The sequence below is a fragment of the Falco peregrinus genome, chromosome W, assembly GCF_023634155.1.
Source record: "Falco peregrinus isolate bFalPer1 chromosome W, bFalPer1.pri, whole genome shotgun sequence".
NCBI classification, from domain to species: domain Eukaryota; kingdom Metazoa; phylum Chordata; class Aves; order Falconiformes; family Falconidae; genus Falco; species Falco peregrinus.
The window spans coordinates 12,177,531-12,205,367 of record NC_073743.1 but is presented as its reverse complement, the minus strand read 5'-3'; the positions used below and the strand labels follow the sequence as shown (position 1 = coordinate 12,205,367).

Here is a 27,837-nt window from a genome sequence, read left to right as displayed (position 1 = left end):
CCAGACATCGGGGTTAATTTGTTTTTGATCATCCACGGTCAAAGGATAAGCAGACACCGTTAGTTCTTGATTTTTTATTTTAATTTCTAATTGCAATTCATCAATTAAATCTCGTCCTAACAGATTAAATTCTGCTTCAGGGACGAGCAAGAGTTCACCCATTCCAAATTTATTTTCAGTTTCGAATACCACATTTTTGATTTTGCTTACTTTAAAGGGTTCTCCTTTTGCCCCAATTACTTGTACTTTTTTCAGGGGAAGCTTTACATCCCTCAGGTATTTGCTTAATAGTCGATTTCTCAGCTCCAGTGTCTACTAAAAGGGTGAACCCTTGTTTATGGGGACCTATTTTTAATTTTATCAAGGGCTCATGATGACTCCGGTCCCCTAAGATATAGAGCCCCTGACTCTCCTATTCCGTTTTCAATATTTACTCATCCCTGATCCTTTCTCTGCAATTCTTCTTTATATGTCCCTTCTTTCCACAGTAAAAACAACATCCCTGTTCCTTCTTTACTACTACGTTCCCTTGTTTCTTTTCAGATCTGTGTTCACCAGTCCGCCCTTTGTGATTCTCTCTGACCACTGCTACCATCATTTTTACTTGTCGCTTGCTGCTCTCTTCTTCCCGCCTTACGTAGACTTTCTGAGCTTCCCTCAATAATTCATCCAACCCTCTATTCTGTCAGTCTTCTAACTTTTCAATCTTCTTTCTGATATCTTCCCATGATTTTGCCACAAACTGAGTTTTGAGGAGCGCTTACCCTAAAGGGTTGTCTGGATTTACCCCAGAGTACAGCTGAAGGGCTTTCCTCAGTCGTTCCAGCCACTTAGTAGGGCTTTCATCTTTCTTTTGCATTTCATTAAATGCTTTATTGATATTCTGGCCACGGGGTACTGCTTCTCTAATCCCCTGAATTACTATAGTTCTCAGGTCCTGCATATGAGTTCTATGCACCGGATCCTGATTATCCCAATTAGGCCTTTGGAGTGGCCATTTAATATCTGCTTGAGGTCCCTGGGCATGTTGAGCATCCCACAGTCTCATTCCTGCTCGTCTAATCATATCTCTTTCCTCGGTAGTAAATAATTGACCAAGGATAGATTGCATCTCATCCCAAGTATAAAGGTTTGGTCCCAAAAATTGATTTAATCTTTCTGCCACTCCGAGTGGGTCCTCAATTAAGTTTCCCATCTCGGTTCTTTTAAAATCTCGTAGGTCAGCCGAGTTTAGGGGTACGGAAATATATCCGATCACAGGTTGAGGTCCCCCCATGGGTATTTCCCTTAAGGGGTACATCTGAGCTGCCCCTTTTTGACTTCTAGTTACGCGTCTAGGAGGAGGGGGAGACCCTTGTTCCGACTCTGGTGGGGGAGTGGGCGCTCTGGGGACCTCTGGAGGGGCTGCGGGAGCAGGAGGAGGAATGTAAGGAGGGGGGGTTAGAAGGGTTTCGTCTAACTCTTCCTTCTTTTTCCTTTGTTTAATTTTTACTTCATTCAGCGGGTAAAGTCTAGCTCCCGGTCTTTCTAGCCACACTTCCGCATATTGACTCTCCTCCGGGTTAAGGGGTTTTTTATTATTAACCCAGAGGTTTAATTGCTGTCTTACCCAATCTTCTTCTGACCCATAGACTGGCCAAAAGACATTTTTAGAAATCTTCTTCCCTCCCCATATCTTAGTACAATATTCTGTCATCTTCTGCTTATCTTTCCCTAGGGTTCCAGGGAAATATCTCCAATTGTCTAAGATATATGCCAGAGGGGTATTCTTAGGTACAGTGGGTACCCTTCCCATGGGAGTCGAAGGCTTGCTGCCCTTCGCCCCCATCTTCTGGAATATCCACAAACATACACTCACTCGCTCCCCTTGTTCCTGGCCCAGTCCCTCGCGGGAGATGGGAGACGCAGTACTTAAGAGTCCACACTCGCTTGGTTCAGTATATCGAACCTCTCACTCGTTATATTCCAGGAAACCCAATCCCGCCCGAACGGCAAACCCGCGAACAAATTCGCAATATACTTATGCGTCCTGCGTCTTCGTCCGGACTCCCGTGCACAGAATTTTATGGGATTTTACCGGTTTCTCCTTTGCTCATTATTCTAGAATTTAGGTTCGTCGGTAAGGTTGAGGTAGGCTGTCGGTCACGGGGCCGCGGATTGTCGCAGGGCGCCTCCCCGGAGGACGGAAGCCCACCGTTCCTTATCCGAGTCACGGCACCAGGAATTGTTATAAATTGAGACCACAATGGATCATAATCCAATTAAAATTTTATTAATTATAGCAAGTAGAATATGAGCAAAGACAGCGCTGGACGGCAGGGGAGTCTGCGCTCCGCCAACTGCCGTACTGAGCAGTTCAAACAGTCCCTTTTTATACATCTTTACTTCCGTGTTCATGAGGTAGTGGAGGTACTCTGCGCATGCTTCAGTTGTTGTTAGGGGGTCGTTTTCTGCCTCCTGGTGGTCGTTGAGGCCGAAGTAAGAAGTCTTCCTCCTTTGTCCCATAGTTGACCCCTCACTCATATGTCCTTATATGGGGTTGTTTGTCCTGTTTCTGTCGGTTCCTGGACATCTGGCGGTTATCTTATCTTGCACAAGCGGTATCTGGTTTAGTTTGTGTAAGCGATTGCGGTTATCCTATCTTACACAAGCGGTGTCTGGTTTAGTTTGCATAAGCGATTTCATATCTTTTGTTGCCTAACCTTTACATTGGGCTTAACATAAATCTTAATAAACAATACCCTAGTCCATAGTTTCTTACACAGCCAAAACTCTCTGTTCAGCCAGGCCAGTCTTCTTCCCCACTAGTTTATCTGTTGCCACATGGGGAAGGCCTGGTCCTGCGCCTTTATGACTTGCTTCTTGAAGAACGTCCGGTCTTCCTGGACCTCTTGGCCCTTCAGAACTATCTCCCAAGGGACTCTGTCAACCAGGCTCTTAAACAGGTCAAAGTCTGCCCTCCAGAAGTGCAAGGTAGCGGTTCTGCTGACCTCACTCCTTCCTTCTCTGAGAACTGAGAAGTATCATCTTGTGATCTCTATGTCCAAGACATCCTCCAACCACCACATCACCCATCACTCCTTCCCTGTTTGTAAACAGCAGGTCCAGCAGGTCATGTCCCCTGGTTAGCTCACTGACCAGCTGTGTCAGGAAGTTATTTTCCACACACTCCAGGAACCTCCTAGACTGTTTCCTATCTGCTGGTATTAGGAATAATCCACAAAAGTCCTGTCTTTCATGTCTGAACATGAAAAATTCTGTCAAGCAAAACCATGCAGTGTGATTACTCCTTACGTAGTTCTGGTCCTCCCCTGTCACTTCATATTTTAAATTTTTTGGGAGCAGATCATACAAGGTGGTCATTCCTCAGGTGTCCTTGATTTGGGTTTCTGCCTGCCATGGTGCATCTCTGAGCTCCTCTGGGCTTGTACTGAATGATGAATGATGTACTACTTATCTATAGGATGATGTACTTATGTTTATCTAAAAGTTGGGAAACATCCAAGGACCCTTATTGCTAACATGACAGATGTACATTTGTCATCTTTAAAAAGGCTATCTGGTCCTAAGTTCCTGTTGTTTATGCAACGTGGCAAAGACAAGGACTTAAATCACGGTCACTAGTTTAGTGAGATATGTAAATGAGTTCCTGGAATTGTAATGAATATGTAAATGATTTCCTGGAAAGTTAATGAATAAGTATGAGTTGCTTGTATAAAGAGGGGACTGAAAAATCCCCTCGGTGTGCATGACTTTGGTGGAGCGATCCCCCATGCACCCAGTGCTGCCAAATAAAGATAACCTCTGCTCGCTCATATATTGGTGACTGATTCTTTAAATCAATTTGGCGACCCAGATGGGGCCTGCTCTGCTTGGCTGCAGGACCCATTGAGAGCGGGGACTCCCTAGGGTACCCCCGGGGATTTTCCCGGAGGGGCTCCTCATCACATCTGGATCACTGCAGGAGCAGACAAGGACTCCATCTTGCGGAGCAAAGGTACTATCTTTATTCAAATATTATATTAATTTAAAATATTCTATTAATATTATATTTAGAACAGTACTGTTTCGGATATTTCTGTTCTGGGACCGGTCCATCTGTAAAGTTGTCCATAAGGTGTAAGATCATTGTATGCTTATGCAGGATGGCGTATGCCGGGTAGCTAGCACCGCAGGTATATATCTGATTGTGTTCTGGTATTCGTTCCGGTATTAAGGTAATATCGGAACTCTGATTCTGTTTTGGTTGGAAGACTGACACGTTTGATGATTTGAATTCAATCTGTGTATATAGGATTAATAATTATAGGGTTACTAATAAAAAATGTTATACGCATTTTATGCTGGAAATGTGAGAACTTTTCTGTATTAGGTATATTATGAATGTTGACATGTGGTTATTGTCTCGAACATCCGAGGGGCGAGTGTAAATCTCTATATGTTTTAAAGTGCATACAGTGTAAAGAATTATTGAGTAAATGGTGGGGGTTGCTGCTTAAAGACAAAATTCATCTCTGAGCATTTACTCTGTGCTGTTTTGGCATCAATTTGGCGAGCCAGCCAGGAGAATTCTCCACCAGTGCTGGAATCCAGGGGCCTGGGGACCCTCAGGGCCCCCAACTGCATCTTCTGTCAGCAAGATTCCCCTACCCCTCGGCTTCTCACACAGGTGGACAAGGACTTCTGCACAACATAAAAGGTATTTATATTTATTCTTTGTTTTGAATATTTGATTGTCTTAAGATTTGTTTTTACCCCATAAGATGAAAGACGGGACGCCGTCTCGCAGGGTTGAGAAGAAGGGATGCCTTCTGAAAAGGGTAATAGCCCTATTTGATTGTCTTAAGATTTGGGAAGCTAAAAACTTCCTTTAGGTTGTCTTAAGATTTGGGGAATTCCTAGAATGTAACGACTGAAATAGAACAAACAAGACACAGAGCACTATGTGTTGTCTTGTTACATGTTCAAAACTTGGAGTTATGAAATGTATGTTGAAAAAAAAATAATATTCTGGTAATTCTAGGCAAATAGCTGAAAACTTAACACTCTGCTTAAGGCCAGAAAAAAATTAGAATCTGTTTTTTTGGCAATTATTCATTGAAATGCGCATTTTGTGTGATAACGCGAACTGTCAGCGTTCCTAGAGCTGTATGTAAGTGCACGGTACCATGTAACATGCTGCCTGTGTGACTGAGGGCTGCCCGGAGAGTGTGATGTGTGTGAGAGACGCGGTGTCACTGCAAAGCGAGTGGGGAGTCCCGATCTGCGTTTTGGTGTTCCCCGCGAGGGGCCGGCCAGAGACGGACTGAGTGATTGAAAAATCAATTTATGAAGTGTTGGAATGCATAATTAGAAATTAGAGCGGGAGACTGTGGACAAAACATTAGAACTAACATCATTTGGAAAAAGCACGAATTAGCCTCTGCCCTTAGTGTCGTAGGTGCTGTCTGTATACTCGAGCAAAGGGTGGCAAGTGTCTAAGATATATTATCTGCTCGCAATAATAATAATAAAAAATGAGACCAAGAAATAAGGCTAATTAGAGGTCTTGAACTGTGGTGTATGTTCTGAGATAAGTATGCTACCTCCAGTAATAACTAATACATTGTAGACAAACACCAGACTTATTAGGAAGATGGGGGGCAGATCGAGCCAAGAAATAAATACCAAAACACCCCTGGGATGTATTTTGAAGCACTGGAAAGAATTTGGTGGAATTCCCAGTGGAAATTTGAACAAAAAGACATTTTTAAAATATTGTCAGAATTGGTGGCCTTTGTATACATTAGGTGATGGTGAAAGATGGCCACTCAAAGGAAGTCTTATATTACAGCACAATTTTACACCTTATGCTGTTTCTTCATAGAGAACAAAAGTGGGATGAAGTAATGTGTGCAGATATGTTTGTGTGACATAAGGAGTGTGGGATTAACACCACCTGATCTTTGATTATGGCTCTAGAAAAGGATAGGGAAAACCTGAGACCTAAACTAGAAAGATGTTCTTGTTGAAATTTTTGTGTTAAAAAGCTCAGGTTGTGGTTCCTTCTGTGGAGCAACCAGAATGAAACACGTAAGATAAAAAGTTGCACTAATGTATGTAAGATCTGAAGCAGGGGTGGGGGGTGGGGTGGGGGGGGCGGGGGTGGGTGGGTGGTGGAGAATAAAAGACCTTGTGAAAGTGTTAAAGTATTGGGGTGAGTTTGTACAAACCCCCGTACCCCCTCGAAGGTGCGGCTGAGTCCTGCTGGACTCATGGCAGGGTGTTTTATGTTTGCCTGCAAAGGCTGATATGCAAGAACACAGACTTAAAGCAACAAGGAGCAGATTTGCATTCAGGGTAAGAAAGAGTTAAAACAGAAGTGCTGTTGCAGAGGCAGGCTTGTGTAACCTGCAGAGCAAGAAGAGCATCTCCTGCCCCAATCCTTCTGATGGTGAGGAGGAGGGGGTTGCTGTTGCTGACAATTGAGCAGAAGGACCTGAAAATGTTACCCCAATTGCTGCAGCATTTGCAGTACAACAGGACGGGTAACGGCCCCTCTAGGGCAGGCAGCGGGTCTGAGGAGAGTAAAGGTGAATTTTTGATGGGGAAATGTAGATGCTTGAAGGTTGGTTGTGAAAGACTTATCAGGATGATCAAATAGGACTAGATAAAGGTTCGAGTTGATTGTTACTAGGTAATCGTGATGTAGAAAAGGTGATAGAAGGAACAGGGAACATGTACAGCAGGTAAGAGAAGAAGAGCTGGGTCGTGCTAAACTGGTAGAGGAGACAAGGCAGCGACAAAGGAGGAATTACCCTTAATACAGACGGTAAAATCCAAACTGTAAGTACAGATCAGGAGCCAAACTATTCTAAAGAAGACCTAAAGCTAATTCAGGACATGAATAGTAAAATAAAATTAAATAAGTGGGGTTATTTGGCAGATGGCCGTATAGTGGTGATATGGAGAAAGAGTGTGAAATGGGGACAATGGACATCGATTGTGATTGTATATGTCTGCTCAAGGAATGTGGGTATGGTGACTGGTCATGGGTGTGGTGTCTGGTCACATAGTCACACAGCTTTGAGGAGACACCTACCCTTCATCCTCTAACAAAGGGGCTATTTATAAAAAGGATGAGAAAAGGATGAGAGACATCCCAATGTTATCTAGAGGGAGGGAGTGCTAAATCTTCTTGCTGGAGAAGATCAGATGGTCACAAGAACATGAATCACTTACAAACCTGCAAGACCACCACATTCCAGGCAAAGGACTGATAAGCTAATTAACATACCAAGCGAGAGTAAGGGGGTTTAGGTAACAAATATGTATAGGTGTTAATTGAATATTCATTTGTTTTATTGTATAAATGTGAGATGGTTCATCACTTCGGGCATGCACGCTTGTGGAGGAGGGATCCTGTGGATAACTGGCTAGCTGAAAAGGGTCACATAGACATAGTCCAGCTGGCTGGACAAAAATGCACATCGCTCTCAGCTTATCTGAAGTAAAGCAAAAATATACTGTCTTTGGCTGTCCTTGTTACACAATAACAGGAAGATTTTGGTGGGAAAAGAATGTTGCAGGTGGGAACAGATAACTACAGAAGAGAAACAAGGGGCGGGCTTGGTATTTAGGCAACTAACCAATAATGAGCTTAACTTTTGCAATATGTATGAGCTAATTATAACAAGGCATAAAAGGTGACTGTAAGAGACAATAAACGAAGTCTGCTGATCACTCATATTGAGTGACTGTCTTCCCTCCGTCGCAACAGGATCCTCCGTCACAACAGGATCCCCCGTGGATCTGTGCACAATAAACATACCTACTTTATAACTTTCGAGTTATAGAGTTTAATTCCGTATGTCAGTGGTACCATCCAATTTAATATGGGCCACAGCCCTAACAGAACATAATAAGACTCATTGGGGAGCTGATACATTATATAAAAGTCTAAATCAGAAACTGATAGGGCAAAACTTATATACTGTAATAAAACAGGTGACTCAGCAATGCGAAGTGTGTTTATGCAATAATCCAAATATAGCAAATAGAATAAAACTAGGGAACATTAGTAGAGGAAATTATCCAGGACAACAGTGGCAAGTTGATTTTTCAGAACTCCCAAGAAAAGGGGGGTACCGATATTTATTAGTTATGACTGATACTTTTTCAGGTTGGCCAGAAGCTTTTCCTTGTCGAACAAATAAAGCAAGAGAGGTAACGAAGGGATTGTTAAATGAGATTATCCCGTTTTGGAGTTCCGGCAACAATCTCTTCCGATAGAGGGTCACACTTTTGTGCTATAATAGTACAGCTAGTGAGTACAGTATTAGGAATAGATAGATAGATTACACACTCCTTATAGGCCTCAAGCAAGTGGGCAAGTGGAAAAAATATATGTAAACGATTTCCCAGAAAGTTAATGAATAGGTATGAGTAGCTTGTATAAAGGGGGGACTGAAAAGTCCCCTCGGTGTGCATGACTTTGTTGGAGCGATCCCCCATGCACCCAGCGCTACCGAATAAAGATAACCTCTGCTTGCTTGTATATTGCTGACTGATTCTTCAACTCACATCAAGACCTCGGTCTCTGGTTCCTAGAACCAATCTCTCTATTTCTCATAATTGTTTCTGCAACCCTATTACATACTTGATTTTGATCTCTTCTCCTACTTGGGTTGAGGTTCCTGCTTGTACAATGTATGGCCTCCCATATAAAATCTCAAAAGGGCTTAGTCCCTCTTTTGCCCTAGGCTTTGTTCTGATTCTCAAAAGGGCTAGGGGTAGCGATTGAGGCCAGGTTAGCCCAGCTTCTTGGCCTAGTTTTACTATTTGCAGTTGTATCAAGTGATTCATCTTTTCTACCTGGCTGCTTGCTTGAGGTCAATATGGAGTATGCAACTGCCAGTCAATTCCCAAAAGTCTACTTACTTGCTGTGTTATTTTTGCAACAAAGTGTGGTGCTCTATCAGAGGATATTGTCGCAGGAACCCCGAATCTTGGTATTATGTCCTGCAACAATGCTTTAGTCACTTCCCTCGCTCTGTTTGTTCTACAGGGGAATGCTTCTGGCCATCCTGAGAAGGTATCCGTCAGTACTAATAAGCACCAAAACCCCCTTTTCTTGGCAATTCTGAAAAATCGATTTGCCATTGTTGTCCAGGATAATTTCCCTTTCCTGTCTGTCCTAATTGGATTCCTGAATTAGTTTGTGGGTTACTTCACAAACATACGTCACAGTGTTGTGTTACTTGGTTAATAGTAGTATATAGGTTTCGAGCAACCATGTATTGGTTTAGGTATTTATATAAAGCCTCTGCTCCCCAATGGGCCTTCCTGTGTTCTGCCATTATCAATGCCCATAATAATGCAAACAGCACTATTAACTTTCCTTCCAGAGTATATACCCATTTATTTTCTCTCACTACTCCCCCCAAGTCCATGATCAAATTTTGAGCCTTCCTTGGAATATTGAGGTTCTAGGTCGGGTTGGATTTTACCGTCAGGGACCAAAGAATGCACCTGTATTTCCCCACCTTCTGCCGCCCTTTTGGCCTCTTTGTCTGCCATCGAATTGCCTAGGTTCTCCCTTTTGGTGAGCCTTACAGTACATGATTGCCACTTTTTACAGTAGTTTAATTGCTTCCAAGAGTTTGAGAATTTTTTCGGCATGTTTAATTTGCCTTCCCTGGGTCGACAGTAGTTCTCTTTCCTTCCAGATCACTCCGTGGGCATGAACTACTCTAAATACATACTTGGAATCAGTCCAAATGTTAATTTTCTTTCCTTTTGCTAGTTCCAATGCTCATCTTAGGGCTATTATTTCTGCCTTTTGTGCTGAGGTGTTCGGGGCCAGTGAACCAGACTCTATTACCTGGTCAATGGTAGTTACCACATATCCTGCTTTTCACACTCCTTGTCCCATGAAGCTACTGCCATCAGTATACCAGGAGTCCTCTGCATCTTCTAGGGGTTCTTCCTTCAAGTCTGGTCGACTGGAATATGTAGCCTCAATGGTTTCCAAGCAGTCATGAGACACTGGCTCTCCAGAAATTCCGCTAAGGAATGATGCAGTAGTCCATAATTATAGATCGATAGGTGACACCATCCCGTCATACCTAGGAACATGCAAAGTTCCTTAGTTGTTTGGGGCCAGGGAGTTTGACAGATGGGTTCTTTCTGGGCAGTTCTGAGGGTGCGTTGCCCAACGGTGAGTTTGTATCCCTTAACGGTAAGTTAACCTTCTGTGGAGAGACTCGATAGCCGTTTAGTCCAAGAAAATTCAACAAACTAACTGTCCATTGTATACACTTTCCTTCTGTTTCAGTGGCTATTAACAAATCATCTACATATTGTAACACCACTCCAGCTCCTTGAGGGCATTTTCATTGCTCTAAGTCCTTTGCCAGTTGGCTCCTGAATAAAGTAGGGCTGGTTTTAAATCCTTGAGGTTACACTGTCCAAGTGAGTTGCACCCTTCTTCCAGTATCTTGTTTTTCCCATTCGAAAGCGAATAATAATTGGCTTTCTGGGCTCAAAGGCAGACAGAAAAATGCATCCTTTAGGTCCGATACAGTAAACCAAGCCAATTTTGGTACTAATTTGGTTAGTAAGTTATATGGATTTGCCACTACTGGGTATAAATCTTCCGTTATTTTGTTTATAGCCCTAAGATCTTGTATGGTTCGATAGCTTCCATTTGGCTTTTTAATAGGTAAAATGGGAGTATTGCATTCTGACCTACATTCAACTAGTAACCCAAATTTAACAAACCATTCTATTATTGGTTGAATTCCTTTTCCATCTTCCAATTTCAGAGTATATTGCTTGACTTCTACCAGTTGTGCCCCCATTTTGAGTTTAACAATTATTGGGAGTGCAGCTTTGGCTTTCCCAGGAACTTCTAATGCCCATATTCCTGGATAAACCTGATCCTTAATCTCCTGGGGTACTTCCTGTTTATTAGGGCCAAACTTAAGATTTCAATCAGCTGTTCATTTCCTACTTCCAGTTCATTTTGCCATTCCCAAATGTAATTCTCGCTTCCAATTGTTCTAATAGATCTCGCCCCAACAAAGGTTTTGGTGAGTTAGGCATATACAAAAATTTATGTATCCCTACCTGTTTTACTAATTTATATTTTATGGGTTTTAAGAAGAATGCCTTTTCACTCTGGCCAGTAGCACCCTTACCTGTTACAAAGTCATCACCTACAGGCACTAAGACTTGGTTTAAAACCAAAAAGGTCGCTCCCGTATCTACCAAAAAGTCTATTCCCTGTTGTTGTTTCACTAGCTTAAGTATAACCAGTGGATTGGCTAGGGTAGATTCCCCAGGTTCCCATCAATCCTTCCCAACAGGAGCCTGTATTCTGTTTCTGCCCCTCCTTCTTTCTGGGCAGTTGTTCTTCCAATGTCTCTTATGTTTATACCATGCACACTAACCCCTTCCCAATGGTCTCCTAGGTCCCGTATTTCTAAGTCACTGACTCTCCTGTAATGCTATTAACAACGTTAGTTTATCTTTCCTTCGATCCTCCTCTTCTCTATTGCTAAATACCCTCCATGCCTCATCTAGTAAGTTTTCCAAATTCCTACTTTCTGCTGGTTTCATCTTCTGCAACTTTCTCTGAATGTCACTTGCTGATTGTCCTATGAATAGAAACACCAACTGCTGTATTCCTACTTCCGACCCCAGGTCTAGTGGAGTGTGTCATCTCATAGTGTCCTGTAATTTATCCAAAAATTCTGACGGAGTTTTTCTTTTGGACTTTGTTGAACAACATATAGGGATGACCGATTAATTGTTTTTGGAATGGCCTGTTCCATTCCTCTTATGACCCATTCCCTGTATGTATTTAACAGCTTCAGGTGAGCCCCTCTATTAGGGTCCCAGTATGGGTCTTGTAAGGGAAAGTGATCTTTTATGTCCTCCCTGGTACTTTTAAGTTGGTCACTAGCCAGATCCTGGGCCGTTTTCAATATTAGCTGTTTTTCAGTTTCTATCATGTGATCTAGTAGTAATTGACCATCACTCCAATCAGGATTATGTTTCTTTATCAGAAAATTAAAATGCTTAGTCACCCCTACAGAGTTGCTCCGGTAGCTTTTTGCTACATTTTTCCAGGTTTCCAGTTCAAAGGAGGAAAACGGGACTTTTATCAAAATCGGGCCCCCCTCTGGCCCCACCACTTCCCTCAGAGGGGCCTGAACTACTATTTGCTCTTTTCTCCCCCAGTCTCAGGAAGATACTGGACTATGGGGGGAGGGGGGATGGGGGGCGGGATCACCAGAATCGTCTTCGTCCTTTTCCTGATTAGTTATGGGTGGTCACTAAAGTTCTGGCAACTCTTCTGGTTTATGCATTCTTTCAAGCCTAGTGCATCTTTGTCCTATACTACATGCTGAACACCACCTTTTTAACTTTCCTTTCCCCTCTCTATTTTCTTTTTCCAAAGCCATAGGGTCCTGAGGGAGTATCAGACCACAACTCCTTTGTCACTCAGGGTGGTTACGGAGGGTGAAAAATATATCGGCATATGTTACCTTGTCCCATTTCCCTTCCCTCCTTAGGAACAGGATTAGTTGTAACATGGTATTATAGTTAAGGGTTCTGTTAAAAGGCCATTTTTCTCCATCTTCCAGCTTATAAAGAGGCCACCATTGATTACAATATTTTATAAGAGTCTTTCTGCTCATGGACCCTCCAGGTAAGCCCCCTATTTCTTTCCAGTGGGCTAGGATACACCCCAGGGGGCTTTTTTTTAAAATTCCCCCTCCTCCCATTTCAACTTTATACAATACAGTAAATAATAAAAACAGTTACAAGTTACAGGTTTCAGCCCTCGCTTCGCAGCTCTGCTGTGTCTCAGTCACCACCCACACTAGTCTTATTCTTTCACTTTGTCCCTCTCCAGCTGTTTCCCTCGTGGGATAACAGAACCGCAGATCCGGACTCCACACTTGCTTTGTGCGCAATTGCATGTCTCACTCACTCATCACTCAGATAACAATACTGTTTCATAATGGAAATGCCAAACTGAAAACACCGTTATGCCATTCCAGAACGTCAAATATAAACAAGAGGTCTCAAATAATACACGGTACCGAATTTTACAACAGATGACAAAATGGCCAAAACACCACTCCGGAGAAAACCTAAGTTACCCCTCGAGAGGCCCCTTCCCGCTACCGCAGCGAGGAGAGCACCCAAATTCCCATCCCCAGCCTTTCCAGGGGTGAGCACCAGTGCTCTTTGCCATGCGTAGGACATCTCCTCACGACTTACAGGTATCCCCAACCCAATTACAACATACCTGGTCTGCCGATGATGGTCCTTGTCTGTCCCTGCGGTGATTTGGGTGAGTAGGGGAGTCCTCCTGAGAAATCTCGGGGCACCCAGAGGAGTCAAGTCCTCAGCAGGTCCCGCAGCCAGACAGGGAAGGTCCCATCTGGGTCGCCAAACTGACGGGTGGAATCGAACTCTACAACTCGAGGAGAGTTATAAAGCAGGTATGTTTATTGCGGTGCTGGGTGCAAGGGGGTTCGCTCCTCCTAACTTGCACACCGTGTCACCTAGCAGCCAGGTATTTATTATAAAGTCATGCATATACATAAGGTTTCTGAGAATTCATTATCATAATCTCCCTCTGGCACCTCTTCAAGATGTACTTTTCACCTTTGGTATGGAATGCTGCAAAACTGGTTTCTTCTTGGGCAGTTACCTAAAGTTCCTGCTTATCTTTGCATACATTAGTAGTCTTTGTTGTTTAGTTTCTGTTATCTACTGGAGTTCTTTGTTTTATCTATATACACATCATCCATCCATTATCTAACTTTTTGTTCAAGTGTGAAACATCTGCTAACTAACGATGAGCCCTTCCTTATTGCCCACTCTAAACGTGTCAAGCTAATACTTGCCCACTGGGCTGATTTTAATCTATATCAACAGCCTAAAATTAGCATTTTTAACATACAACAGTGTTGTTACAGATGTGAAAACTCTTAATAACGTTCACATTAAAATATCAGGTCAAATACAGAAATACTATACATTGAATATGAGATTCCACAGACATGTGAAAGCAATAAGAGGAGAAGCAGTCACCAGAGGGAAGATGATGATGGAGGGAAGTCCTGCCCCAGTGTGTGAATTGTGAAGAATGGAAATGAGCATCCTGGAAACAGACTTCAAACTCTTCAAACACACATCGTGTGTGCAAGGCTTTGACCCTGTCTCTTATCAGTATTCAAAGATATTATAAGTCAGTGACCATATTAAGTGCATTGCACTTCTGTAAAATAATTTGCTTTATAAAGCATAGCTGACCTCTGAACAAATGTGGCAATAAGACCTTAAAATGCACCTCAACTTAAGTTTGTCTCCTGAAATTCCAGTTAACTCTAGGGTCCATATCCAGAGATATAACTGGAAGACATTCCCACATGTGCAGAACCATTACCTCAACTTACTTGCACACAAAGTGTTGCTCAGTACCACTCTATTTCCAAGGGGGGTGGTGTGGTGTAATATCTTGAATCCTACACAGAAGTCTTATCTTCATTACAAAAGATAAATCATATTGTGAGATGGATTTTTAAATAATATGAATGATAGCTTTGTTATGTTATAAACATTGCAAGATTGAGCAGTTATTAAGACTTTGATGTCAAGGGGGGCGGGGGGGGGGGGGAGAGTAAACAAGTACACTGTGATTTTGATGTGCTTAGCATTGAAGAAATCGAGTTTCCAAAAGCCATGGCTTATCCCTTACCAGCAAGGCCAAATCTGATGTCTCTGGGGGGTCACAGCAACTGGAAGCCTGAAGCTCCCTCGGGCTGTGCCTTCACTTCTAGCTTCCAAACCACTTCCTTTTCTATCTCAAGCTGTGATCCAATTAATTCATTCTAAAATAGGTTTACTAAAGATGTAAGAATATTTATCTAGTGATCTTACTAGGTGTTCTGGTGGAAGGTGTCCTTGCCCATGACAGGGGGGGTGGAACTAGATGATCTTTAAGGTCCTTTCCAACCCAGACCATTCTATGATTCTCTGAACAGGTCTTTCAGTTTATAGAAATGGCATCTTCCCACTCTTAATGTAGAAATACATACTTATCCTTTCCAGGTCAAATGTCAATAATCTTCTGACTGGCAGCTATACGACCTTTGATGAGAATAAACTATGTGTCCCATAGCCTATCCAGCTCAATGAACGTGTCAGTCCTGTGCAGAAATAGAAAATAAATGAAGTGTGGTACTTAGTTGATATGCCATTTTAAGGGATGCAGTATCCTTAAATGCACACTGTACTGCATTCTGAGTGGCTCAGTTTCCTAAACTGGTTATGAACTCTCCCTTTAGCTGGGCCAAATATACTTGGGAAGCTACCAAGTTGTTAGTGCTGTAGCAAACCTTGTTATGTGGCTGACAGCCCTTATAAATCTGTTTTGGATTCCATCCTGATTACTGCATGCAAATGCTCTTACACCATTCTGTCTAGGACAAAGATTGGAGGGACCACACAGAAGCAATGATCCATTCCTTCCACCTAATCGTTTTTTGTGGTGAAGGGAAGATGGCCAGATAAGGCATCACTTCTCACAGAATGACAGCTTCAGCTTAGTAATAGCTTTAAAACTCTTAGATTGATGACTGACTGACTCCAGATGAGGCTCACAGGACTCACCCAAAGTCTGTTGCTGTAAATGTTCACAGAAGAGTCCTGGATCTTAGTTCCTAGTAGTAGTTGTAGTAATAGTAGTAGTAGTAGTAATAATGATAATAACAACAACAATAATAATAATAATAATAAAAGTCAGCAAAATAACCAAGGACTGTTCAGCTTTCTGGTAATAATTTGTACTGTGAATATATGAATGGAAAGTCAACAGAGTATTTCAATGACAGAGAAAACCACTAACAGACTATGTAATTTACTAAAACTATTCTATTTTTAACTTCTGATCTGTAGGGCAAAAAAACACAGGCAGAAATATCAGTACCTTTAAAACAGGTTATTGATTTTTGAATCCTCATTAGTAAACAAGAAAAAAGAATAACCAAAATTATTAAATGCCTTATCAAAACATTTAAGGTTCTCTGTACTTTTTTTAACATCTTACTCATATTAGTAGATTGCTTATTTTCATTAAACTAGATTTTAACTGTTATTCTAGAGAAACAATAAATATTTCATAGGATTTGTTCGGATGTTTCAATACAGGATATTTATACTGTATCAGGTAAGAAAAGAAGCATCTCCCAGCAACAGTGACCCAAGCACCAAGTCTTCTGAAATTACTTTGGTTTTTATATTTAAAAACATTATACCTTCAGATAAAATCTTAAAAGCTCAATACAAGAAGGACATTTTATTGTTATTGTTATTATTGACTGGCTGTTAATGAAATCATTCCAAGAAGTACAGGATATTTTGCTGCCATTAATTTAATTCTTGATCTACATTTACTGCTTAAGCTAAAATACTATCTAATAATATACATGATCACATTCTTGACTTTTCCTTTTTGTTTTGCTTATATATGATAAACATTGCTGCTGCCAAGGACAGAATTCTGGCATAACATAGATGTTACTTGAAAGAAAACATCTTATATATATTTTGATGCATCTGATGAAGCAAATGTTAAGCATACAGAATTCTAGCAACAGTAAGTCAGGGAATAGACAACTGTACTATGGGTATCATTCTTAAAAGCTGCAGTTTTATTTTACTAAATTATCTATATTAAACAGAAATCTGTGCCTGGTGTGGAATTTCACTACATCAAGTGTTAGAATATTTTTGTTTTCATTACAAGCAGGAGAATGCATGTAGAAGAAGTGTTAAGAAACATGACAATAAATTAGAATATAATTTACAAAAGCAAAAAATAATAAAGTAACAGTGTACCACATTAATAACAAGTATAAAATAATAAGCAACTAATCACAATAATACAAAGGTGATTTCAGACTGCATTAATAGATATCTATGTGACATTCATTCCATTACAAAGTTTCTAACAAAATGGACTATTTTTGGGTGTATACACCTTGAGGGGTTAATCTGCAGAATTTTCTTTCTGTTTTGATCTTCAGCTGATAGTATTTCTCAGTGGAAGTACTGGCACCAGACTGATTTCTGGATTTAGTATTCTACTATTTGATTCTAGGCTTGTCATATTTATAGCCTATACAAATAGTTCTGTTGTCACTATTTAAAAATATAACACTATTTAGCTTAGATTATATAGATGGCTACAGTGTAGCAGCAGCAATGAACTGTGGCATGGAAACCAATTATTTTTCTTTGAATTAGGTTTCATTTTTTGGTTTTAGTCTGAAGCATTGCTTAGTTTGTAAATCCACATACATTCTGTGTTTTGTTCCTTTTAACAATACAATTCAACGTTGTTCCAGGGAGTTCTTTAAATTCCAATCTCAGTACTGTTATGTTGCAGAGGAAACTTCAGACTCCCTAGTGTTTTAGCACCAGTAAAAGAGCAAAATGCTTTTTTGGAAATACTCTTTACAATTTTAATGTCTTAAGTGAGGTAAAAAGAAAAAAGTTTTCTTTTGAATACACAGAAAACCCTTTTCTTGTTAGCTGATAAACAAAATCATGCCCTGGAGAAAACCGGAACCTGATACAAAGAGGCCTCTTGCTTAGAGAATGCCATAGCAACCCCTTTCCCTTTTATAGTTTTTTTGACCTAACCAGGGTATGCTAGCACCAAGGTGTTTTGTCAAAAGGATATAGAAAGTTGATTCACTTAACAGAGAAGGACTACACACTGCTCTTAATCCATATGTGCAGCTCCTAAAGATTGTTTTTTTTTATCTACTGGTGTCAGTTTTAACAGGAGTTGTTCATATGGTGATGAGAGCAGTAGATAAGCATTTGTGAATACATGCAAGCCAACTGAAAATTAATTCCACTGGTCACAGGCATATAGAAGTGGAAATACTGGCAAGAGGTAGCAGATGACAGAAATCCAATGGTCATGAACACATGGGCTACACAAAACCCCACAGACAGATTGTCAATATGTTGGGGGCATTTCATAGTATGGGTCCTGTTAACAATATCTATTGCTCCATGTTAATTTACATTAGTAAATAGTGTGCAACACATTTGGCTTGTTATTTGTAAAATACACCAATACACTCCAATCTCATGATATTTTGAAATTATTTTTCACTACAAAGAGTACTTTTTTAAAAAAGTGCTATTTGAGTTAGAATTTGTAACGTGTGTAACATTATGTGAACATTGTTCACATAATTTTAATTGCACTACAACAAAGGAGGCATAGTTGGACACAAAAGCACATTCATCAAGTACCTGCTGCAAACTGCAAGTTTTCAAGTACAATATATTAATATAAACAAGTACCCACTTTCTTTATCTCCTTGTTGAGTCTGTTACTGAAAAATGAATGGGAAGAGGAGCATGACATTAAACTTTTTTATGGTAGATTCTTGAATGGAACTTGCCTACGTAGTTTGGTTTAATGTTTAAAAATGCAAAGTATTTGGTGAATATTAAAAATACAGTAAGATGAAATAAGTGGAGTATGGCAGCAAAATAGTTAAGGCATCTAGCTACTAATCTAGAGGCATGAGTTTGTTCCAGTCTCACACTGAAAGCTTTCCCTAGCTTTACATATGGTCCAACTTTAAATATGTACCTGGCCGTGAAGGTGGCCAGACTTCATTCTAGCCACTCCTTTTCAGTGTGCCTTTCTCCTGATAGCCCAACAGGCCTCTTGGCTCAAGCACACTTTTGACTTCCTATTTGAACAGAACCTAGATATCTCCACAAGTCTCTTATTCTTTGGTTGTAATCCTTGCCCACTCAGATGTTGTCTCCTGAACTGCACATTTACATATTCTTTCTCATAAACAAATGCCCTTCTGCTATGGTATCAAAGAAGAGAACATCTGGAATCCATTTTAACTTTCAGCTTTGCAAAGAATTGTTGCTATTACACAGTAGGCTTATCTTTTGCACTGGAACTCCTTGGTGTTGGAGAATCAAAAGTAACATGTAAACCAGATTTAGATGCCCACAAAGTTGTATTTTCTTTGTGGGTGGTGTTGTAAACAAAAATGAGCTGGAGTCAAAGTGAAAATTCTAAGTAACCTGTATGGTAGTAGTGAAGGAGCTGGCAATATGGTCTTCATCATTATTGGAGTCTGCCTCCTCCATGATACTGAAATATGTTCCCTTTCAGTGGAAATCTCAGCTAACTTTTACAATGGTAAGATGGCTATAAACCTGCAACACAGATTTCATTTCGCTTCATAGCACACTTGTATTTCATGCATCACTGCAATAAATGTTGCACCTCTTAAAACTAAGTCCCTCATGGTTGTTCTATTTAGCATAGCTTTATATATGGCTCACAGCAGTATTCAGGAAATATGAATTACTCCAAAGGGAATTAGGTGGAATGAGGGAAAAATACATGTTCTAATTTTTGCTCCTTAAATAACATTTCCAAGCTCATTCTATGATTTAAATTGTGGTGCTGTGTTGTGAGATAAAATAGTTAACATTTTTAAGCTATGACTTAATATTTGTTGATGATTCTTTACTTCCATAGTAGACCAAGTCATAACAGCTACATTTTAAAAAGTTTATTTAGAAATGGATTCAGTGTCATTGCTAAGTCCATAATAAAAATTATTTTAATGGTCAATGGAGGTAAACAGACTATTTGATTTAGTCAAAAGAACACAAATGTTCCACAGTAAGCTATTCTCTATGTGCTGTGTGGATCTTTCCAATTTGGCATGCCCTCCTTATACTGTGTCCAGCACTTTGGATGAATAAATCCCACTTCACAGAAGTTAAAATAATATTGAAAATCTGTCAGCTGGGGCTGACCAGTGGTTGCGTTTTCCACAGGGTAATGCATTTGCAAGGACGTCAGTTTCATTCTGCTGTGTGGCTCTCTTGGATGGACACTTTCCCACAATAATAACAAGGCACATTCTCATGCTTTCTGTGGGTCAGTGTCCTTGGCAGGTCTTGCAGCACATCTGTCTGAAGTATGCTCGACTGCAGAACTTGAACTTCAACACCAGTGGGCAATATGCCACTTTGTTCACATCTTTGCACTCTAATAATTAAGGGCAAAAAAAGAGAAAAAATCACAAATAAAAATTAAAGTTCAAAGAAAATTTGACATTTAGCATGCTGCTTCTCTATCCATCCACCTTGCCCTCTTGGTAACTACTCTTTCTAGTCCAGCCTAGTGCACACAATATATTTTAAAAATCCATAAAAATGTTTGCAGGGCTTCTCTCCCAGACATTTAGAAGTATGCCCACTTTGTCTTGACAGAATTATCATTTATTGGGATAAATGATCACTTTAGACAGCTAGGAAATAAGAGTCATTTTTCTTACAATACTTTTATATCCTTTTGCAGGAGTTATTTTATTCATCCATGAGTGGTTATCCAAAATCTAACAGGATTTGCACTATTTGGTACCATGCCCGTGCATTTGTAAGAATTCTTGAAATAGAATATGCATTGCAGCTAACAGGGGTGGAGAAAATAAGTGTTATAAATAAAGGCACCAACATTGTGAGTTAAATGACTGGGCTGAATGGTAGATTATACTTTAGGTTTGGTTCCATACATCCATGCTGTCTGTTGTGCAAGAGGAAAAGCCATTTTTATGCCTGTAATAGACATGCAAGAGCTTTTATTCATACTTGTGTTTTCCCTATATGCTGGGCTTACTGCCTCAGCAACCCTTGTCATACTGGCAGGTAACACTTCCAGGAAAGGAGAACAAGAGCTCAACCACGAAGAGGAAGGTTTATGCAGGAGCGGGCTGGAAACTAGGACCATGCATGGCAATCAGTTAGCTGAGGGGAATGTGCTCGAGCTTGTCTAGACAACAATTAACATGATGGGGCATGTTTGCAGAGCACGGGGGAGTGGGAGACGGATGGCGCAAAGGAAAGGCAACACCTTGCTGTTAATTGCTGGTAGTTAACCACCAATCAGGGATTGCCTAGTGTGCAGTGCTTGGCTTCAAGAACCAATTAGTTTAAAACGCGCAGCTTCTGAAAGTGTATAAAAACGCGTGCTTCTGTACAATAAATTGACATTTGCTTGCATCAAGCTGCGTCCCGTCTCTTCATTCGCCGCAAATTGGTGACCCCGACGTGATGCGTTTAAGGATCTAACGTGAAGGGCTCTCGAATCACCTATCTGAGCGACATGCAGCGAATCCCACAGAACTTTGAATGATCTGCTGAAAGGAAGGAGGAGCCGGCCAGAAATCCCTCCGGAGTTGAGAGGTGAGCTGTGGGAAATCCGTAATGGGGAATCAGGCTTCGTCCCCAGAAAGAGACGTATATGGACTCATAAAGGGTCTTCTAGTCAGATCAGGGAGTCCGTGCCTCAGTCTCCTCAAATGGTGACCCCTATGGTGGTGTTCCGAAGCCTTGGAAGAATAAGGACGGAAAAAAGACAGCTCGTGGAAGAGGGCTGCGTTCCGGAGGAGATGGCTTGGCTGAACGATTGTCTTGCTGTCTGGACCAGGCGGACAACCTAAACCCCGAGGATAACACCTGTATTCATCGAGACAGGTGAGCAGCCAAGAAACTTTAGAGACTTTGAAAGAATGAAAGTGTGTACATACAGCAGCCAATTGTATGATGCTGCCGCGGAGGGGAACTCCGTGTCGGGAATGCATTTAACATCTTGGTGGCAAATTCTGACTACTCTCTGCCAAGTGTGGACTAATTCTACTATCGGTGCTAAACCAGAGGAAGCTGTAAATTCCACCGACAGCGCGACTCTTCTCAAGACACCGTCAGCGATGGCGATTCCGTCCACACCTCCTCTGCCCCCAAAGCTTCTGTCACTGATTGCAGCGACCCTCACAACACAGGACCAAGCACGGGAACAGGACAACTCAGACAATGATTTTATTGACACTGATAAACCTTTTGATCCAGGTCCTATAGATCTGGAAAAGGAGCTAGACCATTCCCCCACCCCCTCGTCTCTCCTGATGCATTGATTGTATTTTTGGGAAGGGTGAAAGGGGCTCTGAGGGATTGGTGGCAGGAATGCAAGTGGGAAACACTTCAGTGATGGGTTTTGGGAGTCGCTAGGGCATGTTCAGTATTTTATCAGACAGATCAACCTGCAGAGTGGCAGCCTGTGCAATACGAGGCTGTTAAAGAGTTAAGCAAAGCAGTGCGGGAAGGGAGGATTCATAATGAGAGAACAACTAGGTATTGTGAAGGAGAATAGGAAAGATAAACATGGTTATCTAGTGTGTAATAGGTGTCTGCATGCTTGTAGAGATATATAGCTATGTAACTACATGAATGATTTCTGCCCTGAGCCTGGTGGAGCATACAGCTGCGGTTTGTGTCTGGGCTCAGAGATGTAAATAGGGGCTTCTCTGTTATGGTAAAAGTGTCTCTCTTTGCATAAAAAAGAGAGGGAATGAAGGGAATGACCCCAGAGGTATGTTCAGAGAAGGCATGCTATGTTTCGAACTTTTTGACTGAACCAGTTCTTGTTTGGTGTGCCCTTCCACCTATGTATAATGTTAATCCAAAAGAAGCTGATATTGTTTACACTTTGTCGATAATTGTCTTTCTGTAGATGCTAATGTAGTAGGAGGCTATGATGGGAACGTGTCGCAGCGGTTCTTCTCTTATCCGGAGTAACAGCAGGGAAAGCATTAAAGAGTTAAATCACCTTGTTTGGTAGGCAGTTAAGAATGTGGGTCAAAATTGCCACTGCTTTTTGTTGTTGGTTCAAGGACATGGCTGTGAGGATTTTGATGGTATGTGCTGCGTGGATTTTAGGCGCCCCATTGCAGCGACATGTTATCAAAATCTGAGAAAATTTCAGCCTTTTTTTGGCATCCATTCACTCAATTGGCAGTATTGTTTGTTTGCTATTGCCTTGGTTGCTGTCATGTTTGCAAGGGCCCTGCGGGACATGGCAAACCTGGTACTAGCTGTTCAAATACAAAAAGGGGAAATTGTAAAATTGTACGGAACAAAGACAGTGGGTTATTTTGACATTGATAATATGTCTTAGTTGGTTTTTTATTTGTTCTATTACTTGTGCCTTGTTTTTGCTCGGTTTCAGGGGTTCTTTTGTGCAACAGGAAGGGGGAGATGCAGGAGCGGGCTGGAAACTAGGACCACGCATGGCAATCAGTTAGCTGAGGGGAATGTGCTCGAGCTTGTCTAGACAACAATTAACATGATGGGGCATGTTTGCAGAGCACGGGGGAGTGGGAGACGGATGGCGCAAAGGATGGCGCCAAGGAAAGGCAACACCTTGCTGTTAATTGCTGGTAGTTGACCACCAATCAGGGATTGCCTAGTGTGCAGTGCTTGGCTTCAAGAACCAATTAGTTTAAAACGGGCAGGTTTACTTCTTTTCCATCCCACACAGATTGTATCTAAAGTAACTTGTGGATGCGCATTACAGGAGCACTGATGGAGTATGCTGTGGTTCTCCTCTGGCTCAGTTTCCTTTCTGTCGAAAGAAGGTGGGAATATGGAATGGAATAGTTTGGTCCATGCCCAGTTCTTATTCTGATTATAGCTGGAGATATGGCTGTATCTGAGAGCTCAATGGTACACTCAGGTTCTACAGCTCAGATGTTGTTACTGCAGATTTGCTTTACACTGGAGAGAACATTGTGATAGATGCCTGATAGGGTTTTTTTAGTTAAAACCATTTGCACAGTTTCTTTCAGACTGATATTAAAATAGGACTTTGGCAAGGAACCTTGCTTCATGCGTAGGAAGATGGAAGAGATGTATATGGAGAAAAAGCAAAACCCACAAGTTTGAATTGCAAAAATGAAGTGGTGGGAAGAATGATATTAGATTAATTTCTCAGAAAATAATTTGTCTCAAAAGAATGCTGTAAATTTTTACTGTTTTAAGGTTGCATTTGATACTGGCTTCCTCCTACAATCTTTCTCAAATTACAACAGCTATAAAGAAAATGTGAATAAAATGGAGAGAAACTAGCAGTACTTTGAGTATTATCATATTTTGTATTGATCTGATATCTGGAAGTGAAGACTAGAGGCTAGGATGCTGTTGCTCCAAGGCTTGACAGAACAACAGTTCTTGACTCCCAAGATGTCTGTAAACCAAACATGAAAGAGACAACAGACAACACACTGAACTGGTAGGAAAAGAAAAAAGTAATAGTGAAATAAACACAATAATAATGTACAATCCTTCAGCTACTCCCGTTTGTCTTCCTTCTACATATGACCTCCTAGTACAATATTTTTGCTCCAGATCAGGTAGTTATGGACAGTGTGTTCATGCTGCAAGCATACTGTAGTAGCAAGTTATGTGCAGATGAGAATTTTTAGTATTTGAACCTAGGAAAGCTTTAGTGAGTTTGAACTTAAGGGTCTGTACTGAACGGTATTTCCAATAATGGCAATGTGCGTGCTTCTAGCTAGACAAGTAGAGGTCATGAAACGATGTAAATTTTCATTTAATTAACACAGATAGAGTGCTTTCATTGTAATTTTTTACTCCATCTACTCAATGTTTTAAGTACTACTTTTCTACTTTTTTAATTCTCAATTTGGAAACAGACTTGGATGTTAGTAGAAAAGACGTTGGGGGTAACCTGTTGAAACAGACATATTTCTCTATCAGCAACTGCACATGGTCACTATTTTATATCAAAAACTCTTCCCAAAAGAGGTCAGGGATCTTTCACAAATATTTCAGGTCCTTGTGTTTGTGAAGACTGGGAATATAGGAGACAGATGGTGTGAATGAAGTGAGAAAAAAAGTTCACTTGATCTTGATGAAATGTAAAAAGTTCACTCAATCCCCAAAACAACCTTCATATACATTGTATTTAGTTAAATACAGGTAAAGTCACTAACTTCATTTTTGATAAAAGTAGGATTTGAAATTATCCTATTTCATATTTCTTTACGTTATTCTTCCTCTTGACTAAAACTGGACCCTGTTCAGCCAATGCCATTTGGACAGCAGTGAGACAATAGTCTGAATGTTGCCCACAACTTCTGTTTTAACAATCAATTTTCAAATAGGCTATGCCATCAGCTACCATATCTATTATTCATAGGACTGTTGCATAGAAGAGGTTTTGCAGAACCCTTTTTGTTCCTAGTAACTACTGTTAATAAGTTAAAATAATCTACATGCATTAATCTCTCCTAAACTTTGTGGCCAGATCAGACAATATTATGATATTAAGTATCACATTATAGTAATAAAAACATAGAATGTCACTGTGCCTTCAGCTAAAGAGACTGCAAAGACATATCAAAAAATACAAGGAAAACTGAAATGACATAAAAATAGATAAAATAATTTTTCAGGTAAACTTTCAGATGGCCATTAGCAGTCTACATTCAGCATACACACACACACACATACTCTTAAGAGAATAAAATCATTCCAAATATATTTCAAATTGTGTGGGACATGCTGCTTGTAGTTCACTTCCAACAACAAATGTAATGCTACTCTCATCAGTAGCAGTCTGTCAAAACCTTGTCTACAATATTCTAAATCTCCAACAAAGAGTTTAAAGAAAACAAAGAGCTAAAGCAGATGTAAAATGTGACAAGATATATTGTAACTTTCTTTTACTATTTCTATATCCCCACAAATTTGACTCATTTTATGTAAACCTTTACTTTCCCCAAGAGAGTGCTTTTAAACTTTACTAACACAATCATTATACTGCTGAGTGGCTCAAGCTTTCTGAATGACATGTATGTACTTATTTTGGGTTACCAAAATTAAATTGTCCTGAAGTCAATAAATGGGTCTCATAGGCTGCAAGCAATGGAATTTGGTAGTGAAGGGAACCAGGAGGTTCACTGGGGTTTGAAACGGGAAGGGAATCCCCTCAGTTAGTCTGACCCTGCTGCAAAACAATGAACTGTTATTGAAGTTGCTTTTGCCTCACAGTGGGGCCCAAAGCACAAAGCAGTTCTACTAGATGGCATATGGACAAAGTCTCTGAGTGCAAGCAGATATGCTCTGCTATACACATGGACTCCCAAGGGGCAGAACACTCCCTCTGAGAGGTCTGAATCTTTCCCTGAAATCCAAATATAGATACACAGTTCACATCCCATTGTACATGGAGACAGATGCATACATACAGGCACTGAATACTCCTTTCACAAATACATCCACAAGGAAATACCAGAACTCAAATACTTTTTGCTTAGAAAGTATTATCTTTCAAAAAATAGTTGTGCTCTTTAGGATTAGTTAGTTCTTGAAATCTTAAAAGCTTTCCATCATCTCTAGTATGCTGGAAAAAAAATGCTTCCCTGTTTAAAGGGTAACACTTTACAAACATGAGAGATGTCAGCTCCTCTTGTGCCTAAGAGGATTTTTTTAAAGCAAAAGTATAAGCAAAAAATGTGCAATACATGCACATTATTCTGCAAACACTCATAGTTTGCGCTTCTTAAATTCAGCATTTAATAGCTTTGAAATGTTTATAATTTAGGATATATATTTAAGAAATGCTTGCCAAAATATAGGAAAAAAATACTTTGAAGACAATTTTTTTGTCTAATTTTGGGATAGGGCACCCTTAGTATTTCATGGATTGCAACTAGGTTCCTTCTGAAGGGATGTAGGCATTTTAAATTGTTAAATGAACTTTGAGATTACATTACTTTTGAGCCACTTAACCGCTTACAAATAACCAGTGGTTTCCAGTAAATACCTTCAATATGGGACAAAAGCAAACATGGAGTGCTAAGTGGCAATCTGTTGAGAACTGTATCTACTGGAAGAGATTGTGCTATATATCTTTTTCCCCTCAATTCTTCATAGGACTTATTAGCTCAAGTAAAGTAGTGTGCTAATGAGGCTGCATGGCTGTCAGTAAGGAGCTGGCTCATGCCTGGCCAACTCATGAACATCATGAAGTTCAACAAGGCCAAGTGCAAGGTCCTGCCTGTGGGTTGGGGCAATCCCAAGAACAAATATAGTCTATGCAGAGAATGGATTGAAAGCAGCCCTAAGGAGAAAGACTTGGGGGTATTGGTGGATGAAAAATTGGACATGAGCCTGCAATGTGTGCTTGCAGCCTAGAAAGCCAACCGAATCCTGGGCTGCATGCAAAAGAAGCATGAATCATGACCAGCAGATCGAGGGAGTTGATTCTCCCCCTCTACTCCGCTCTGGTAAGACCCCATCTGTAGTACTGCATTCAGCTCTGGGGCCCCCAGCCATGAGGATGTGGACCTGTTGGAGCAAGTTCAGAGGAGGGCCACGAAGATGATCAGAGGGCTGGAGCACCTCTCCTATGAAGACAGGTTGAGAGAGTTGGGGTTGTTCAGCCTGGAGAAGAGAAGGCTCCAAGGAGACCTTATAGCAGCCTTCTAGTACCTAAAGGGGGCCTATAGGAAAGATGGGGAGGAACTCTTTATCAGGGAGTATAGTGATAGGATGAGGGGTAATGGTTTTAAACAGAAAGAGGACAGATTTAGATTAGATATTAGGAAGAAATTCTTTACTGTGAGGGTGGTAAGGCACTGGAACAGGCTGCCCAGAGAGGCTGTAGATACCCCCTCCCTGGAAGTGTTCAAAGGCCAGGTTGGATGTGGCTTTGAGCAACCTGGTCTAGTGGAAGGTGTCCCTGCCCATGGCAAGAGGGTTGGAACTAGATGATTTTTAAGATCCCTTCCAACCCAAACCATTCTATGATTCTATGATTCTTTGACATTATTATCTAATATATCCTCTAGTAAAAATATGATATGAAGTTAGTTAATAATCTGATTAAATTAGGCTGTATCATGT

At 40.8% G+C, this 27,837-nt stretch overlaps 1 protein-coding gene and 1 long non-coding RNA gene across 3 annotated transcripts in view; one reads left to right on the top strand and one right to left on the bottom strand.

Moving 5' to 3' along the window:
- Positions 1 to 108: 108 nt before the first annotated feature.
- LOC129783133 (uncharacterized) overlaps positions 109 to 27,837 on the top strand; it is a 51,172-nt gene continuing 23,443 nt past the window's right edge. Inside the window, exons 1-2 of the long non-coding RNA XR_008745122.1 lie at positions 109 to 3,997; positions 4,561 to 4,699. This is a non-coding gene — a long non-coding RNA (uncharacterized LOC129783133). The remainder of the gene's footprint in view (positions 3,998 to 4,560; positions 4,700 to 27,837) is intronic.
- LOC101923076 (A disintegrin and metalloproteinase with thrombospondin motifs 6) overlaps positions 16,334 to 27,837 on the bottom strand; it is a 166,570-nt gene continuing 155,066 nt past the window's right edge. For both annotated transcript variants that reach the window (XM_055792873.1, XM_055792874.1), the window contains one exon: positions 16,334 to 20,119. In XM_055792873.1, the coding sequence (XP_055648848.1) occupies positions 20,010 to 20,119 (110 nt within the window). In that variant the 3' untranslated portion in view covers positions 16,334 to 20,009. The remainder of the gene's footprint in view (positions 20,120 to 27,837) is intronic.